Source organism: Ceraceosorus guamensis (assembly GCF_003144195.1).
Source record: "Ceraceosorus guamensis strain MCA 4658 unplaced genomic scaffold IE81scaffold_49, whole genome shotgun sequence".
Lineage (NCBI taxonomy): Eukaryota > Fungi > Basidiomycota > Exobasidiomycetes > Ceraceosorales > Ceraceosoraceae > Ceraceosorus > Ceraceosorus guamensis.
Genome location: NW_020290044.1, coordinates 98,643 through 114,684, shown reverse-complemented (window position 1 = coordinate 114,684; position 16,042 = coordinate 98,643). Strand labels below are relative to the sequence as shown.

The 16,042-nt window shown below is 55.9% G+C and overlaps 4 protein-coding genes across 4 annotated transcripts; 3 read left to right on the top strand and 1 right to left on the bottom strand.

Moving 5' to 3' along the window:
- The first annotated feature begins 717 nt into the window (after positions 1–717).
- IE81DRAFT_324940 (hypothetical protein) lies at positions 718–2,372 on the top strand. The gene is made up of 5 exons (XM_025514374.1): positions 718–1,303; positions 1,383–1,481; positions 1,552–1,880; positions 1,975–2,178; positions 2,251–2,372. The coding sequence occupies exons 1-5, from the start codon at positions 1,064–1,066 to the stop codon at positions 2,279–2,281; spliced, it is 903 nt and encodes a 300-aa protein (XP_025368270.1). The 5' UTR covers positions 718–1,063; the 3' UTR covers positions 2,282–2,372.
- Positions 2,373–3,683: 1,311 nt separating this feature from the next.
- On the top strand, positions 3,684–6,239 carry IE81DRAFT_292408 (beta-glucan synthesis-associated; the record flags this gene model as incomplete). The annotated part of the gene is made up of 6 exons (XM_025511958.1): positions 3,684–4,477; positions 4,544–4,719; positions 4,804–4,830; positions 4,973–5,015; positions 5,158–5,181; positions 5,351–6,239. The coding sequence occupies 6 exons, from the start codon at positions 3,684–3,686 to the stop codon at positions 6,237–6,239; spliced, it is 1,953 nt and encodes a 650-aa protein (XP_025368269.1).
- A 2,610-nt stretch (positions 6,240–8,849) lies between these two features.
- Positions 8,850–14,067, top strand: IE81DRAFT_342304 (hypothetical protein). The gene is made up of 3 exons (XM_025515688.1): positions 8,850–9,689; positions 9,758–9,833; positions 9,913–14,067. The coding sequence occupies exons 1-3, from the start codon at positions 9,260–9,262 to the stop codon at positions 13,727–13,729; spliced, it is 4,323 nt and encodes a 1,440-aa protein (XP_025368268.1). The 5' UTR covers positions 8,850–9,259; the 3' UTR covers positions 13,730–14,067.
- On the bottom strand, positions 13,991–15,376 carry IE81DRAFT_324937 (putative SEC22-synaptobrevin). The gene is made up of 5 exons (XM_025514373.1): positions 14,752–15,376; positions 14,524–14,638; positions 14,396–14,454; positions 14,220–14,319; positions 13,991–14,097 (listed from the first exon to the last, which is right to left on the bottom strand). The coding sequence occupies exons 1-5, from the start codon at positions 15,119–15,121 to the stop codon at positions 14,043–14,045; spliced, it is 699 nt and encodes a 232-aa protein (XP_025368267.1). The 5' UTR covers positions 15,122–15,376; the 3' UTR covers positions 13,991–14,042.
- Between the last annotated feature and the right edge of the window lie 666 nt (positions 15,377–16,042).

The window sequence follows — 16,042 nt, the reverse complement described above, 5'->3', positions numbered from 1 at the left end:
CTCCGCTGGTTGGTCCTTACCTCACCTTGCTGCGAATTCCTGCATATCATCAAGGTGATGGCGCATTCAAATTACAGCGCCGGACGGGCCCTCCTCATCCGGATGACATTCATTCGTAGACGATGCACCTGTGGCCTGTCACGCCATCCGGGCTATGTTAGGGTTTAGTCTTAAGCTACCTACAGCTCGCTTCAAGCAGCATCCTTACCCTCTTTTCCAATGTACCGATCGCTATTAGCAGCACACATCCGCTCTATACTTGCCGCCTTTCCTCATGTCCATATTTAACACCTCAGCCCAGGCCTGTTGCGTCGCAATTATGACAGAATAATCTAGCTGGCATCCAAAAGCTGACAAAGCTTTTGATGCGTGTGCAGACCGAAGGCTTGCCTGTTGGGTCTCCCGCACCGCCGCGCTCTCGAGAGACAAAGATGGCCCGATGTCGAGTGGACCATGCGGACGGGTCTGTTTCTGTGCGCTTCTAACCTCACGGTTGCCTTGGCTGATGACGCAATCAGCTCACAATTCTGACTGCTCAGCCAAGCAGAGCTGGCGCGTTACTCATCAGGCACGCGCGCAGCACGCTTACCATGCAGCAGCAGGGCCAGGCTGGCAGCAGCACGTTCGGCGCTAAGTTGCATGTGCGGTCCGATTCGGTTCGCACAGCCAGCATGGGTGCAGCTTGCGGCCATAGATACATATGGCTGAACCCTGAACGGTACGTGGTGCTGTCGTCACTCACACTCGACTCGCTGGATAATTCCACATTCACATTCACGATTCACGATTCTGATTCTAAATTGTCGACGATCTCATGATTCTGGGAATCACACCAAGCTTCAGCTCTACTGCGACCCTTCGACTGCAACGTCGACTCTTCATTTCATTCGCCACGATTGTGCTCGTCTGCTCAGTCAGATTCTACCGATCGGGTCTTTCTACGGAAGCGCGCCGCATACACCGACCAACCTCTCTCGCTCGCGAGTTCCGTCAAACCATATAGGCACGTTCACTGGTTCGTGAAGTGATTGGGCGAGCAAAGACGAACAGAGGCGAAGCATTCATGTCCGCCTCGGCAGCATCTCACGCTGCGGCCGAGCAGACGCAGCCTTTGCTCGCACCCGGCGGAGAAGAGGAAGGTCTTCAACATCAACGACATTACGCGCGAGGCGGAGAACATTTGTCAGGAGAGACGGAGGCAGAGGAGGAGGAGAGAAGAGTGTTGAGAGAGACGGATAGAGACTCTACACCTTGGCGAGTGTTTAGGAGCAACAATATGTCGGGATCTGCTTGGGTTGTTCAGGTGAGCAAAAGAAAGTGTGCGTGTGAAGGTTTCATTGCCTTGTGAGCTCATGCCGCACCAAACAATCACCTTGTCGCAGATATTTGCGGTGGCCTTTGTGGCGCTCGTCTGGTCTTTGGTGTTCAGCAAAATGCCCTGGAATAATTTACCGCTGTTTGGCTATCATCCGTTGTTGCAGGTGTGTGCCACTGTCGACGTCTCGTGCGGAGTGTCTTGCGCTGACGGGCACGTGGCGTGGCGCTCCACAGTCGCTGGGTCTCGTCTTCATCAGTCAATCCATCCTCGTCCTTCAGCCAACGACGACGAGCAGACCCAAATCCAAAGCTTCGGCCCTTCTGCTGCACCAGCTCATCCATCTTGGAATCGTGCTGCCGCTCTTTACAGCTGGCGCCATCATCATGTGGTACCTTCATTCCAAACCCGGCACACAGCATTTCATCAGCTGGCATGGCACCCTCGGTTTTGCCGCTGTCATTATCGCTTGGGTGCAGGCTGCTGTTGGTGCGGCTACTGTATGGGGAAATGGCACGCTTCTTGGAGGACCAAATAAAGCCAAAGGGCTGTGGAAGTGGCACAGGTGCGTAGATGCGCTCGGAGCAGCGCACACCTTCTTCACAGATATCTGACCATGCTCGTTCCTCGCATTACCGCGCTCCGACTCGCCACCACAGATTGTCTGGATACATCCTCCTCCCGCTGTTCCTCCTCACCTTCCTGCTCGCCATCCTCGAGACGACTTGGATGCAAGGTGCCACGAGCGGCAAGGAGAGAGCCGTCATCGTCTTAGCCCTCGTTGGCACGTTTCTGGGCGGCGCAGCGAGGGTGCAGACTAGCAAGCTTCCCAAGAAGACCGACTTTGTGCCGGCTGGACGTAGGTGAGGGGTTATGCGGGATTTCGATTGCATTCGTTTGCTTGTCGAATGAGTCAATACCTTTGTACACTATAGGAAGCTCTCTGACGACAGTTTCGAGGGGTAATCATTCATTGTGAAGAAGCGCTGTGTGTTTTGTTCTTGCTTTACAACTTCGACCGGCTGTCAGCTGTCGATGCGGGAGTCCTTCCGCAAGATCTGCCAAAGTGCCGGCCCGCCGGCGATTGCGTAGCCGTAGGCGCTACACCTCAATATTCTGATTGTAGGCATCGGGACTGAATTGCGCGATGAGGCCCCAAAGCATTGGCTTTCTGCAAATGGAGGACGGCTGGGTCGATATATGGAAAGTGTGACCTTGAGATTGATATTGAAATCACAGTGATAAGTCGAGAGCCGCTGTGTGAGTTCAAATCGATTCAAGATCACCGCGCTCATTCGTGATTACTCAGGCAGATGCGGCGGCGAAACGGCCTGAAGACTTGGGTCAGTCACGTGACTTGCGCCAAGAATTGACCCAGCTGCACGAAAAGCCAAGCCCTGCAAGCTGCAGGACAGGGGCACTCGACTCTTCGTCAGCAGGCCAGCAGCGCCGCACTGCATGTCACCTTCCTCTCACCTCCTCAACGCCAAGAACGAGGCTCTCGACGCTCGAGGTGAGCGTGAAGCGGAGCGGAAAAGCAGCAAGATGGTTGCATTTCGCTCAGGTGGCGCTTCTGAGATTTTCTTGGCACGTCCTGGATGGGATCTCACTATGAACAAGACAAGGAGGACGAGTGTTGCACCGCGCGTGCACAACGCTCTGCGCAGGCATCTCTAGCACGATGCACACTCTTTTGCTTGGCCCTTGGCATCCACGAGCGACGCAAATCAGCGCATACAGTGCCCGACAAACGTTCCGTTCGTGTCACCCAAAGCGCGGCACGGTTCAAGATTGGCAAACGCTCTCCAGCACTGGGCGCTTGAACAGTCGCACGACCAAGCGTGAGACATGTCGAGCAAAGATGAAGATGCTGAAGTTACAGTGCGACTACTTCCGTCTGCAGAGTCGTCTGTTTGATGCTGGAATCACGGTGCGACTACTTGCCCCCACGGACCCGTCTGACTCGGTGTCTCTTGCCCACGTCCGACGGGAGTCTGCGGCGATCGTGCATCGCCAAGCCACGCTCGCCGTCCCAAAAAATGCGCAAATGTGGTGCTATTTCGGAACGAAGTCGACAGGGTCCTCTGCCTGACGTGACGACGGGCATGGTGAGGGCCATGTCGAAATGCCATAAATGCTCGTCCACCCCGGCGGCATCCTATACACACCCCCAACCTGTTAGACTTTGTCACCGCGACGCACTCACGTTTACACGTTGCGCACGAACACGATGCCAACCATCAACCCTCACTACTCTCCATTGGTGCCCGGTGCCAATCTCAGTTCTGACCGCAACGCAGAATCGTACGGTAGACCGAACGCAGCATTCAATCGACAACCCTCTTCTCCCTCCGCCCAAACTCCTTTGATGCATTCGTCTTCCCCTCGTCGGCCCAGCCCGACGGGATCCGCTCCCTCTTCGTCCCACTCGTCCGGTCACACACCGGCTTCTAGCACTCGTCCACTAGCTCAACCCAGTAACTATGGAAGCTCCTCCTCATCGCTCAACTCGGGTCGTCGGTATGCACCAGGTGGATTCACGGCTGTGGGACAATCTGGAGCGACAGCGATCGCTGCCGCTGCTCGGACACAGCGAGATGCCAATGCTTCAGGCGTTAGTTCGTTAGGATCGAACGATTCCTTCGACAAGCGCCTAAGTAGCGCTTCCGAAAAGTATTCTTACGCTGCTCCAGTAGCATTTGCTTCCCTGCCCGACTCGTGGGGCAGGCCTGGTACCATCGAAGATGATGATTATCTCCACGATCCAAAGATTGGCAAATCGCCAAACAGTCGTGGTTCCATCTTTACCCTTCGTGGGCTAGTCAACATCGGAACGGTCGCGCTTCTCGCTGCTGGTCTGCTCATGCTATTCGGTGGATACCCCCTCATGTACCATATTCTCCAAGAGCAAGAAAGCAACAAGGGTGGTTTCGGTATGGGAGGAACCAACAGCAGCGGGCAGATTCCCGAAAACTTTCGCGGCCTCATCGACCCTGACACGCCACGGTCGGCATATCGCCGAAGAAGCATCGACGGTCAACGAAACATGAATCTTGTCTTTAGCGACGAATTCAATGTCGACGGTCGATCTTTTTATCCGGGTGACGATCCCTTTTGGGAAGCAGTGGACCTTCATTACTGGGGAACAGGCGACTACGAATGGTGAGTCCACCAGTGGTGCGCGCGACCGTCATCTCTTATTGACTGACCACAACATTACCCTTGTAGGTACGATCCTTCCGCTGTCACTACCGAGGGAGGTAACATGGTCATCACCATGATCGAGCATGCCCACAGAAATATGAACTTCCGAAGCGGCATGGTGCAGTCATGGAACAAATTCTGCTTCACTGGAGGTCACATCGAATTCCGCGTCAGACTTCCCGGCGCTCACGACATTCCTGGTGGGTTTGACAATCTCGCACACGTGCTCTGCGCAAACGACGCCCTCGGACTGATGTGATATATCCTCACCCCTCATTGTGCAGGTCTTTGGCCCGCTGCGTGGACGATGGGTGCGTGTCTACAGAGTGCAGTGTGGGAGAGCTGACGAGAAGGCTGTGGGCGCGGGGCTCGCTTGCTGCGCCATCCGATGCGACCTGAATCTTACTCTGACGTGCTCTGACCCCTTCACCCACCACACTCTTACTCACATAGGCAATCTTGGACGCGCTGGTCACGGTGCGAGCACAGAAGGTGAGTTACTCCAGCGGTCTACGATGCTGCGCTCGTGCTGACACATGAGCACTTCTCCGCATTGGCAGGGTACGTCGCTTGATCTCGCCAGTATTCTTCAGCGAAGCTTGGCTCATGCTAATACATTTCTTGCCTTGGAATTTCAGTCTCTGGCCCTACACTTATGACGCGTGAGTGTGCCCGACGACGCGCAGGGTAGCTACGTAGCGGTAGGGCAGTCTTTCAGCAGCGTGCCTCCGTTGTCGGACGTATGCCTGGGCAAAGTGGCTGGTCGCTCGACCATTGTCCTCGACGCCCGATATGGTGTGGCTTACACGTCTCTCACCCTGATGCATCCAGATGCGACGTCGGCACTCTCGCGAATCAGACGTACCCCGAAGGTGGTCCCATCGCAGCTGCGACCACAGGCACATACCCTGAAGAGTACGGTGGTACGCTCAGTTACTTGCCTGGTCAACGACTTTCCAGATGCACATGTCCAGACTTCGAAGACCATCCAGGTCCTAAGCACCCAGATGGCACCTACGTGGGTCGAGCAGCTCCAGAGATCGACGCAATTGAGGCCGCTGCTGGTCAGCGCCCAGGCGTTTCTGGCGACGTCAGCATGAGCTTGCAGCTGGCACCGTTCGATGCCGGCATGAACATCACGCTCGACGGTGGCGCTGTCGAGTATCACTCGCAATTCTCCAATGGACAGAACAACTACAAGGGTGGCGTGTGGCAGCAATGCGCTAGCAGTCTCATCACCACTCCAGACAACAACTACGAGGACACGGGTGGAGAATACGATCAGTATGGCTTCGAGTACCGACCTGGATACGAGAGCGATGGCGGCTTCATCACCTGGACTGCTCACGGTGGCAGACCGATGTGGACGCTGCGCGCCCGCGCTCTCGGCGCCAACCCCGAAACCGAAATCGCCGCCCGGCCCATTCCAGTCGAGCCCATGTACATCATCATGAACCTGGGCATGTCCGAAGGCTTCTCTCCCGTCGACTTTGACAGACTTACCTTCCCTGCAAAGTACCTGATCGATTACGTCAGAGTCTGGCAAGACGAAGGAAGCGAAAATGTGGGATGCTCACCCGAGAATATGCCCACGAAGGATTACATCGACAGGCACATCGATGTGTACACCAACCCCAACTTGACCACTTGGACCGCGACTGCTGCTCGCGGAGGCTACAACCGACCTTTTGCGCCGAATCGCCTTCTCGGACAATGTTAAAGACTCCCTGCAACATATCACACTCATCTCGCGCTGCGGCTTCTGGACTTGCTCTACCTTCCGCTCATCAGCCCCAACTCTTCGAGGACGCGGACAATTGCTGCATTTTGCTTTTCTCGTCAATACATCAATCGACTTCTCGTGTTGAGGGCTACTTCTGCGTGTCGATGGCTTTAGTGTTCAGACTCAGGCGGCTAAATTTGCGATTGAGGCACAAAGAATGCGGTGGGAGTGCGGCCAAGCTAGCGAATACGTTGCGGGTGTGTGTGGTCTCGCGTGGGGATGTCCACAAGACGGATTGCGGTGAGACGCACCGTAATTGGGTAAGTGGTCGCGTCAATGCGATGCCGTCGCTGGCACGTGTCGCAGGGCCACCTTTCTCCCTTGCCCTTCTCTCTCCTCGGACCTTGGTGAAGTCTCTCTGTGGGGAGGACCACCATGTCTAGCAATTTTGTCGCTCGAGGCCCAGATCAAAGCCGAGGCGCACGGCGTATAGGTGTCACGTGCTTCGTACGCATCCGTCTGCACAGCATGAACACATCCTTTCATGTAGATAGTCTTTTGAGTCTCCTCTCCAGTCTTGATTACAACCGCCAACATCGAGTGTGTTCAGGCGTGATCATATGTCTACAAGCTGTCCGGGCCCGGTGCAACGAACTGCGGAGACATTGCGCTGTTGCGGCGCCAAGCCGAAGGAGTTTGAATACCATCGGATGCATAAAAAGGAGAGAACGACGATCCAAGGCTGCGCGTGCTTGTCATGGAAGCGGGCCCTTCAAGGCTTGTTTGACGCTGTCAGGAGCGTGAGTAGAAGCGTACTGTGTATTCTACGGAGGATTGACCTTTGCTCACGATCAAGACTCATTAGTCTTGAGTGTCGAAGGCTCCGTGAAACTTGACAGGTACGCCATCGTGCACCACTGCCGAGCTCCTTGCAGAAGAACGCGAAGCGGTATGCATGCTTGACTGAGCCTTGATGGTTCGGTGCAGGCGCTGGTCGTCCTCTACCCCGACGTCTCAAGAAAGCGCTAGAGCAGGGCGAGGATGTTGAGTCCCCATGCACATCTTCCTGGGCATGCCCCTCCGACCACGACGCACACAAAGAGACCTGCCGCTCCTTCGACTCACGACCAAAGTCGGTAGGGCCGCCGCAACACGGATTCGTCAGGCGTGTGGCTGACGTTCCATGCATGAAGCTGGGGTCCCAATTCGAATCTCGAATATAACTCACGACCAAAGTCGGTAGGGCCGCCGCAACACGGATTCGTCAGGCGTGTGGCTGACGTTCCATGCATGAAGCTGGATGGGCACTCGAGCTCTGTATCAGGCTGAGCAGCTCAGCATTCATCCAGCATCTACGGCGTGTCGTACAGTCGCCTGATTTCCACATCGCAGCGGTCCTGCTCGATACTCACGCTGCCCGCTTGCGCGCTACATCCGCCGCGAGTCAGCGCTAATGTGTGCGCTGTATGCACGGATTAGGAATTCAGTACTGTCGAGGTGAGTTCACGTCGCTGCGAGAGCCAGCAGCGCGGAGGTTTCGGTCCGCGTACACACGGGCTCTCATTCCGAAACCAACGGCCAAGGGCACCCTCACAGACCATATGCTGCTCCTTCTCTGGCCCCAATCATCCACACGCTGTGTGACCTCTTTTCCTTGCGCCAGATAATTTGCAGATTCTGGACAGGGCTATCTTTGCTTTCCGTCTCGGTGGGCCATCGCTGCATGCCCCGTCATGCAAGTGAGCTTTAATCCCGGCCAGTTTTAGAGCGCACGCATGTAGGGCCGCACGCTGCATCGTTGTTGCTCAGACGCAGCAAAGCCAGGCGGAATCCTGGCCCCATCCCAGTCAGCAACCCTCGCAAGTGGCGGATGTACAGCGCAAGAGAAGCAGCGAACAGTCTGTGAGTGCGGTACATGTACGTGCCCAGATTCACGACTCAAGGCCCGCGCTGTGGCTGGGACGAGCACACACTCTGTACGGTTCGGTGCAGTCAGTCATGAGTATGATCGTGGGTTCTGGTGGCGCTTCTGACGAATAGAAAGGAAGAAAGTCTGCCAGCTTACTCCCTCGACCCCTGGCCGCGAGGCCCGGGTACGAGACGATTCGGGAAAGGCTACGCAGCGACGAGCGGTCTTCAGGCACAGCTCCTTTCAAATTGCTATGATGGCCATTACGAATCGGGGTTCAGAATTGCCGCACCTTCTTAGTCCCAAGCTACTACTGTACAGTACTACTGCATGGCTGCAAGAGTCACACAGTCAGAGTGCAGTAGTCTGACCGCGTACTCGTCAGGATGAGTCCGTATGTAAGCCTCGCACAGGGCCGGCCGCCGACTGAATGGAAGTGTCCCTGCAGAATAAGACCCTGCTGCACTGCAGCTGCTGCTTGCGCTGGTAGCAGCCTGCTCGCTGCTTTCCTGCCGCTCCATCGGCAACCAAAAGTTCTGCAGAGCTGCTATCTGCGTCGTCGTAGTTGTTGCTGTAAAATTAGAGCCTCAAGTGCTGCAGCATACACCCAGCAAGCTCATGCGAAATCTGCAAGTGCCCGGGCATGCCCGCCGAGCAACCTGCTCCTTCGTTGCGTGAGTAAGCTCATCAGTGCTGCAACTCTCACCCAGTGCCGATATTCTGCTCGACGCGTGATCGCACCGTGGCTGAACCCTGCCTCGCCGAGCGTAGCGCCATCCCATGAAGCTTGCTGCGCGACCCGCACCCTCCAATCAGCAGTCGCGGTGTCTGTGGTATACTTGCACACGCGTCTGCTTCGTACCTTTATGGCCGTAATCGCCCTTTTCTTGCCCTCTCTCCCCTCTCGTCCTTTTCCCTTCTGTCAGGGCTTCGGCCCGCCTCGCTTGTCCGCGCACTTCGCTGCCTTGGTTCATCGCTTGCGATCACTTACCAGCGTTTCAAGTGATAGTGTCCACCCAACAGTCGCCCCAGCCGCTCAGCACACAGTCGTCGCGTACTACGCATACATAATCGTCCTGTCTTCGGACCCACACCCACCTCTGCTGACATGGCTGACGACACAATCGCAAATCCTGGCCTGACATCGCGGCCTTCTGAGGGAGCTACCCCGACCGGTTCGAGCTCATCTACAAGTGAGCTCGGTGCCTCATCGGACCAAAGCTCGCCTACGGATCAAGCTTCCATCAAAGCCCCATTGTCTCCCCCACGGCAGTCTGAGCAGGAAAATACAGCCTCCGATAGCTCTCCGTCCTCTCCAAGGGACCAAAAATTACCCTTCTGGTCCACAGCTCCAAAGAAGCCAGACTTCGAAGACGAGGAGGAGTGGGAACGATTCTTTGCGGCTTACAGAGCAGGTCGATGGGCGGACTGGGCCAACGTTGCTGCTACCTCAGGAAAAGGTCCTGAGGCTGCGTTGCCAATAGAGCCAGCACAAAAATACGTGTATGATCAAGAGGGACACCTAATGGAGCCTCGCGGTGAGTAGACGGTGCGTAGTCGCAGTGTGATCAGCAGCGCACTCATCCACGCTACTGTCGCCTCGAAGAATTCTACCGTCGCCATGGATATCTGGCCCCTCCCTCCGTCCCATCTGCGCAGCGTCTGGCGCGCGAATATGCTGGGTGAGTGGTTGAATGTCGAGGCAACACTTGTCGATTTCAACAACACCCCCATGGCTAACATCTTCGAAGACTTACATAGCATCTGGCACAGCTGCTCACTGCCCAGGCGCAATATGAAGCGGCACGCAGCTGATCGCTATGCAAGACACGCCAAGGCGGTGTTTAGAGCAGCGGCCGCAACAGTCACAGTGGCTTGCGCTCAGACGACCGAGCCAAAGATCCTTTTCCTTGGTCAAGCAGGATGGCTCGCGGATAGCGTGATTCAGGCAAGTCAGGCGCTTTGCGCTCATGCCATGCTGAGTCCACGTGCGGTCGTCTGCATTCCGGACCTTGACGAGGATTGGCGTACAGCTGGCCTGCAACCGAGGGATTCCCGGGGCCAGCGGGTCAGATTCTACGCTTCAGCTCCTTTGGTTTTGTCAACGCCTGATGCGGATGGACCTGCCAGTCAGCAAGTCTGTGGCGGTTTGAGCAAGGTAGAGCTAGGTCGGCTCACTATTTTGGGAACTGAGCCACGCTCGGACTTCAGTGAGGACGACGCACGTCTATTGCAAGACATCGCAGATATGGTCAGCGAAGCTTTGGAGCACGAGGCAAAACATTCTCAAGTCCAAAGAATGAAGAAAAATCAAATCGCAATCGCACAGCTTGCGCGCGACACAGCCGACGATGTGGACGACATGGACCGTGATGACATGCAGGAAGACCAGGAAATGCTTGGACATCAGCACTTCACATCTTCATCAGCTGCCAACAGGTCTGGCCACGTTCGACCGCGCAGGTTGCAGAAGGTGGCGAATTTGGTCCGATCCACTTTTGAAGCGAGCGCAGTGTACGCTATTGATGTCACGCCTGCTCGCATCACCTCACATCGAAGATCCTCAACTCATGGGGAGAGCCAAATTTCTGGTCGTCCTGTCACAGACTCTCCCCACTCTGCCAGCAGCGCTACCTACCCACAAACGCCCTGGCTGCATTCGTCAGGCTCCAGCGGCCCTCCGATCACACCTCTTACACCTTCGTCGCAGGACGTGCACGCGCACTCCTTCTTCCCCGACGTAAGCTCTTCCTCTGTAGCAGCTGACATCAACGCTGTGGCGGGTACTCCGCCCCTCTCTGCCCTCTCGCCAACGTTTTCCACCGGCTTCTCAACTCGTCGTCCAACACTGCGACACCAGGCAACTCATTCTTCTTCTGCGAGCGGCAGCGGTCTTGGTTCGGGCTTCGTGCCATCTAGCAGCAGCTCGACGAGTCACAGGCAGTCGTGGTCCGCAGCGACCGCCCATCGGATCTCGCATGCCAGTCAAGGCAGTGACGCGTCGTCAGGAGAATACTCTGGCCATACAAGCGTCGATGCAAGTAGCCAGACCAGCGAGCTAGAATTCACTTGCTCTGTGGCCCCAGATAGCACCTTTCAATTCCTGGCACTGGCTGGCCGGCCCGAACGTGTGCACGAGCTAGACATTGAGTCACATGAAGCTCAAAATGCGCTGTGTCAATACATGGCTAGCCGCAGAGAGCGCTCGGATCTTGACATCGACATGCACTTCGGCGTCGTGCCGCTGCACGACGATATCGTTTACCCCAATCAGGACGCCCTCTACTCGGATGCGCTTGAGCCCTTGTGGGCTTCTTCGGGACGACAACCAGCCACCGCCCTGACAATGCTGGTTTTTGATCACGATCGGCAACCCACCTACCTTATCCTCGCTTGCTTCGACGAGCTGCGACTCTTCGACGCTGGCGATCGGGGCTTCGGCCGCGCCTGCATTGCTCTCTTGTACGCTTGCGTTCTGCGTGACAGCGCTCGCATGACTTCCAAGCAAGAGTTGCAATTTGTCAGAAGAGTGCAGCACGAGCTGAGGACGCCTTTGCATGCGATTTTGGGCATCACAGACTTTTTGCGGGGCGTGGCAGCAAACGCGGGAGACGAGGGCACAGTGCAAGACTTGGATCATCAGATGCTCTCTGACCTGCTGCAAGCTATTCGCTTGGCGGGGACCAATTTGTCATCCATCCTCGACGATGTCCTCGATTTGGGAGAGGTGTCAGGCGTGAAGACAAACACGAGCACTCGAAATCGCTCCGCACAAGCCGATGAGGTAAGCGCAAAACCAGCCCTGGATACTCGTACAGAAGAGGTTTGTTTACGCAGTGAAGTGGAGGAAGCTGTGGAGAGCGAGCTCCAGATGGTGGAGATGAACAATCGACAGGACACTCAGATGGACCAGACAAGTCCCGCTAAGGGCCCGCCCATCGTCATCATCGATATTGCAGAGTCACTCGGCAAGCGATGGCGCATCGACCGCGCACGCACGCTGAAGGTCATCCGAAAGATTGTCAACAACGCGGTGCGCTTCAACCGGACCGAAGGAGGTCTAGTCGATGTGACGATCACACCTCGACGTGATGCTCCCAAACGCAGGCTGCAAAACGAAACGATCCGAAAAGTTGACGCACTTGTCGACAGCGCAAGACCGGCTAGCAGCGAGGGAGAGGTCATGGTCGACTTCGCCATCGAAGATACCGGCGTGGGTATGACGAACTCGTTCTGTGCTCACGATCTGGTGCGACCTTTCTCTAAACGCGATGGGTTCTCGCGAGGCATTGGCCTCGGTTTCACGATTTCTTCCGCCTTGACTTCTCAAATTGGCGGTTATATCGACGTCAAGAGCAAACTCGGGGTTGGCACAATCGTGACCGCCACCTTGCCGCTGATTCCCGTTCCAACAACGGAAGTCGCCTCTACAGCCGCCTTGCCTTACTGTGTTTCCAAAGTCTGGTTCGGCGGCTTCTCTGGCCATGCCTTAGAGCGCGCACAGAGCTTCATTCTGCGTCGACTGCAAACCGGCGGAATACAGCTGGTTTCGCACATGGAAGAAGCTGGATTGTGGATTTTGTCAGAAGGTGCCTCTCAAGCGTTCTGTGCGCTCCACGCCGGTACGGCTAGACAGCAGAAGCCGCGCGTCGCGGTGCTTGCCTCCAGTCCTACGGCGCCGACCAATTTCACCGAGCACCTCAAAGCTCTTCAGGTCCCGGTGGCCGTCATGCGAGCTCCTCTCTGTGGCACGCTGCTCGACCGACTGGAAATCTTTTTGAGAGACAAGTCTCCCACTATCATTCGTGCACCCCAACCGCACCTGCCTCTGCAAGAGCACGCAGAGCTTTCCCAGAGGACCAATGCTGTCCCGCCCTCCGTCGAGGGCGCCGTCGAGGGCGCGGCGGTCACTTCAAGCCCCCTCTCGGGTGCGACCGAGGTGGCTGCACAATCCTCAGCGCCCGAAAGCGCTGTGAAGAGCGGCGGTCCTTCTACATCTACTAGCCAAGAGGTCGCTAAACGGGCGGTATCCTCGAAAGCGATCTCGTCCTCTCCAGGCTCTGTGACTTTCTTGGAATCTGCTCCTGTCGATACCTTCGCTCGTCCCTCCTCGAACCCTTCGGTCGATATGAGCAGACCCGCAGCATACCGCGTGCTGCTCGTTGAGGACAATAGCGTCAACATGAAACTCTTGACGACCATCGTCAAACGACTCGGATTACCCTACGAGGAAGCCCATGACGGCGTCGAAGCTGTGGAGCGCTTCGTTGCATTCGAGCCTCAGCTGGTGCTCCTTGACATGTCAATGCCGCGCATGGATGGCTTTGAGGCGGCGCTCCATATGAGAGCCCACGACCTGCAACCCCGCCCTCGCATCGTCGCCATCACTGCCCTGTCATCTCCGGCAGATCGCGCGCGGGGCTTGGAATGCGGCTGCGACGAATGGCGCACCAAGCCGCTCTCCATTCGAGCCCTCAAGATCGACCTGGAACGGTGGTGCGCCGATCATCAAAGCCTGATGGCCTCTCAGAAAGCCGTGGACAGTCACCAGCCTGGCCAGCAAAGCGTCGCCGCATGACTGTGCGCGGCGAGTGTCTGAGCCACTTTCTCTCCAAGACTCCGCCCCGACTCTGGTTTGCCCAAATCTTTCCAGTCTCTTTGTGTCCCTTTTGCTCTGACCCACCTTGATCCCTTCCTCGCCTCCGGCACCAGACCCAGACTTCTCGCCTTGTTCACATAGTCACCCATCATTGCGTACGCATCGTTGACCCGTAACCCAATCTGAAGTAGCAGTAGCGCGACATACACGCCGGCGCTACTACTACAGCCTACCCTTCTCTTTGCACACTTAAACGCATTCGATTCGAGAATTGAATGTGCTGATTGCACAATCAAAAGAATTTGATCCACAGCACGAACAGTATCAAGAACGCGACTGCTCCGATTCTGAGCGAATGACGATGCGTACGGTAGAGCAGATTGCAGTTCTCAGTGTGAGCACATTGGGTGGTTTGCGCTCAGTTGGCAAAACCAAGGCATTGGCCATCATTGGCTATTGGCACACTTACGGAGCATATTGACGGATGAGGGCGTCGATACGGATCTGCTTGGCTGCTTTGCGATACTTGAGGGATTCATCCCGCAATGATGAAGACATAGTTGACATCTCTGTCCGAGTGTGCCAACAAGAGTCAGCGGACCTGGTGGCTGTCGCTTACAGCTCGACTGCGTGAGAGGTACTCACGATCTAGCGTCTCGCCTCTCCATAGCAAATCCTCCATGTTCTTGGTCATAACGGAAGCACTAAGAGTCGTGAATGGGTCTGGGATAAGAACAGATGCTCACGCCCGACGCTCGCCTTGCCAGACTCACACATCCTGCAGATCTTCGTTCAATCTGGTCAGATTGCTCCCGCTCTTCTCCTCTACCGCCGATTGGGCCGTCCTAGTGTCCGCATACAATCGCTTTGTTCTCTGCATAAACGTATCTGATCGGATCACGGCATACCGGATTTCAAATATACGCCAGAGAGTCTCACTCAGTGGGACCATCCCCTGTACAATTGGAAAATAGATACTGCTAGGGCATGTGTTCACTCACCAAAACCCACAAACGCGAAAGGTCTCAAATTCCTCTGGCCAACCTGCGCTCCGTACGACCTTTCGAATTCCTTGGCGAGCTCATCGAGATAGGAAAATGCCAGCTTTCTTGGGTAGCTCCTGTCAGTGATGACGAGAAACACGACCGCATCGGGTCTACCGGCAGGGACGGGCGAGATCTGGTAGTGGAGAGTGTACTTTGGACCGCTCTCGATTGTGCATCTTGGCTCTGCTTGAGGTGAGATGCGCCTGAAGAGCAACTTTGCCTGTTGCTTGTACTCGGAGAGCGCACTGTCGACTGCACTATCGTCCACTGACTGAGCGAGTGGAAGCCCATCCGAGACGCGCGCAATCTGCGTCGAGAGTACCATTTTCGTGCGACCCGCCACAGGCGTCACCACGTCTGCGATGAATGGGGGGTTGCCGATTGAAAGAACACTCTCGGCTGGTAAGGTTGCGTGTATGCCGTTGTGTAGTGGCCGCGGGCGCTTAAAGCGATGGTCTAGAAGAAGAGCTAAGAGGGAAGCTTGCGTGGGTCAGACTCGCAATGTGTCAATGAGGATGGTGAGCGCCATGAGGCATCACTGAATGGTCATTCAAACGATTCAGCAGCGGCTGCTAGCTGGTGTTGTGGTCAAGTCTCGAGCGGGGCCGCCGGCGGACACGTGACTGCGATCCAGGTTACGCTTTAATAATGCATGCTTTCAATGATTGATTCAAACAGATTTTAAGCTTCTAACGATGGATATTCGAATTTGACCGATGCCCTAATGGACTCGAGTTTCAGGTTTCCGCATCTGGGAAACATGTTGTTCTTGATTACCTCGCTCGGTCACAGAATTTGAAATTCTTCGCTAGGGTTCCCCTTCCGCGCATGGCTGTGCAAATCGCGAAGCTGCATGCGCGGGCCTTGCTTGAGCCAGCCGGCCAGGCTGGCAGAGTGGCCGTATATACAGCACGCAGCACGCAGCACGCGGATAGCGAATCCCTCGCACAAGCCACACATCATCAGCAGCAGGCCGCTGCTGCGTGACTGGGGACGCCGTGAGATGCAGGTATGTATCCCTTGGTCGATCGAACTCTCTATCGGCAGCAGGACAGCTGTGGCGCATGGGATATATGCACCGCACCGCACGGTGCGCAGCGTGAGCGAAGCATTGACCAGCTCACAACTCGCTAGACTTCCTGATTGAAGCTGCTTGTGGCCACCGTCATACGATACCACTGGCCCTGCACATCACTCATACTCTGAGCACCAGTAGCACCTGAGGACTGGGCTTCGGCAGCAGCAT

What these genes read in the sequence shown, in the direction of transcription:
- IE81DRAFT_324940 (XM_025514374.1), top strand. Translation starts at nt 1,064, where the DNA reads ATGTCCGCCTCGGCAGCATCTCACGCTGCGGCCGAGCAGACGCAGCCT. An exon ending in GCTATCATCCGTTGTTGCAG is followed by an intron (nt 1,482 to 1,551) that starts GTGTGTGCCACT and finishes GGCGCTCCACAG; the next exon opens with TCGCTGGGTCTCGTCTTCAT. An exon ending in TTTGTGCCGGCTGGACGTAG is followed by an intron (nt 2,179 to 2,250) that starts GTGAGGGGTTAT and finishes TGTACACTATAG; the next exon opens with GAAGCTCTCTGACGACAGTT.
- IE81DRAFT_342304 (XM_025515688.1), top strand. Translation starts at nt 9,260, where the DNA reads ATGGCTGACGACACAATCGCAAATCCTGGCCTGACATCGCGGCCTTCT. An exon ending in ACACCTAATGGAGCCTCGCG is followed by an intron (nt 9,690 to 9,757) that starts GTGAGTAGACGG and finishes GTCGCCTCGAAG; the next exon opens with AATTCTACCGTCGCCATGGA. An exon ending in CTGGCGCGCGAATATGCTGG is followed by an intron (nt 9,834 to 9,912) that starts GTGAGTGGTTGA and finishes AGACTTACATAG; the next exon opens with CATCTGGCACAGCTGCTCAC.
- IE81DRAFT_324937 (XM_025514373.1), bottom strand. Translation starts at nt 15,121, where the DNA reads ATGGTACTCTCGACGCAGATTGCGCGCGTCTCGGATGGGCTTCCACTC. An exon ending in TTTCGCGTTTGTGGGTTTTG is followed by an intron (nt 14,639 to 14,751) that starts GTGAGTGAACAC and finishes TGATCCGATCAG; the next exon opens with ATACGTTTATGCAGAGAACA. An exon ending in AACGAAGATCTGCAGGATGT is followed by an intron (nt 14,455 to 14,523) that starts GTGAGTCTGGCA and finishes CACGACTCTTAG; the next exon opens with TGCTTCCGTTATGACCAAGA.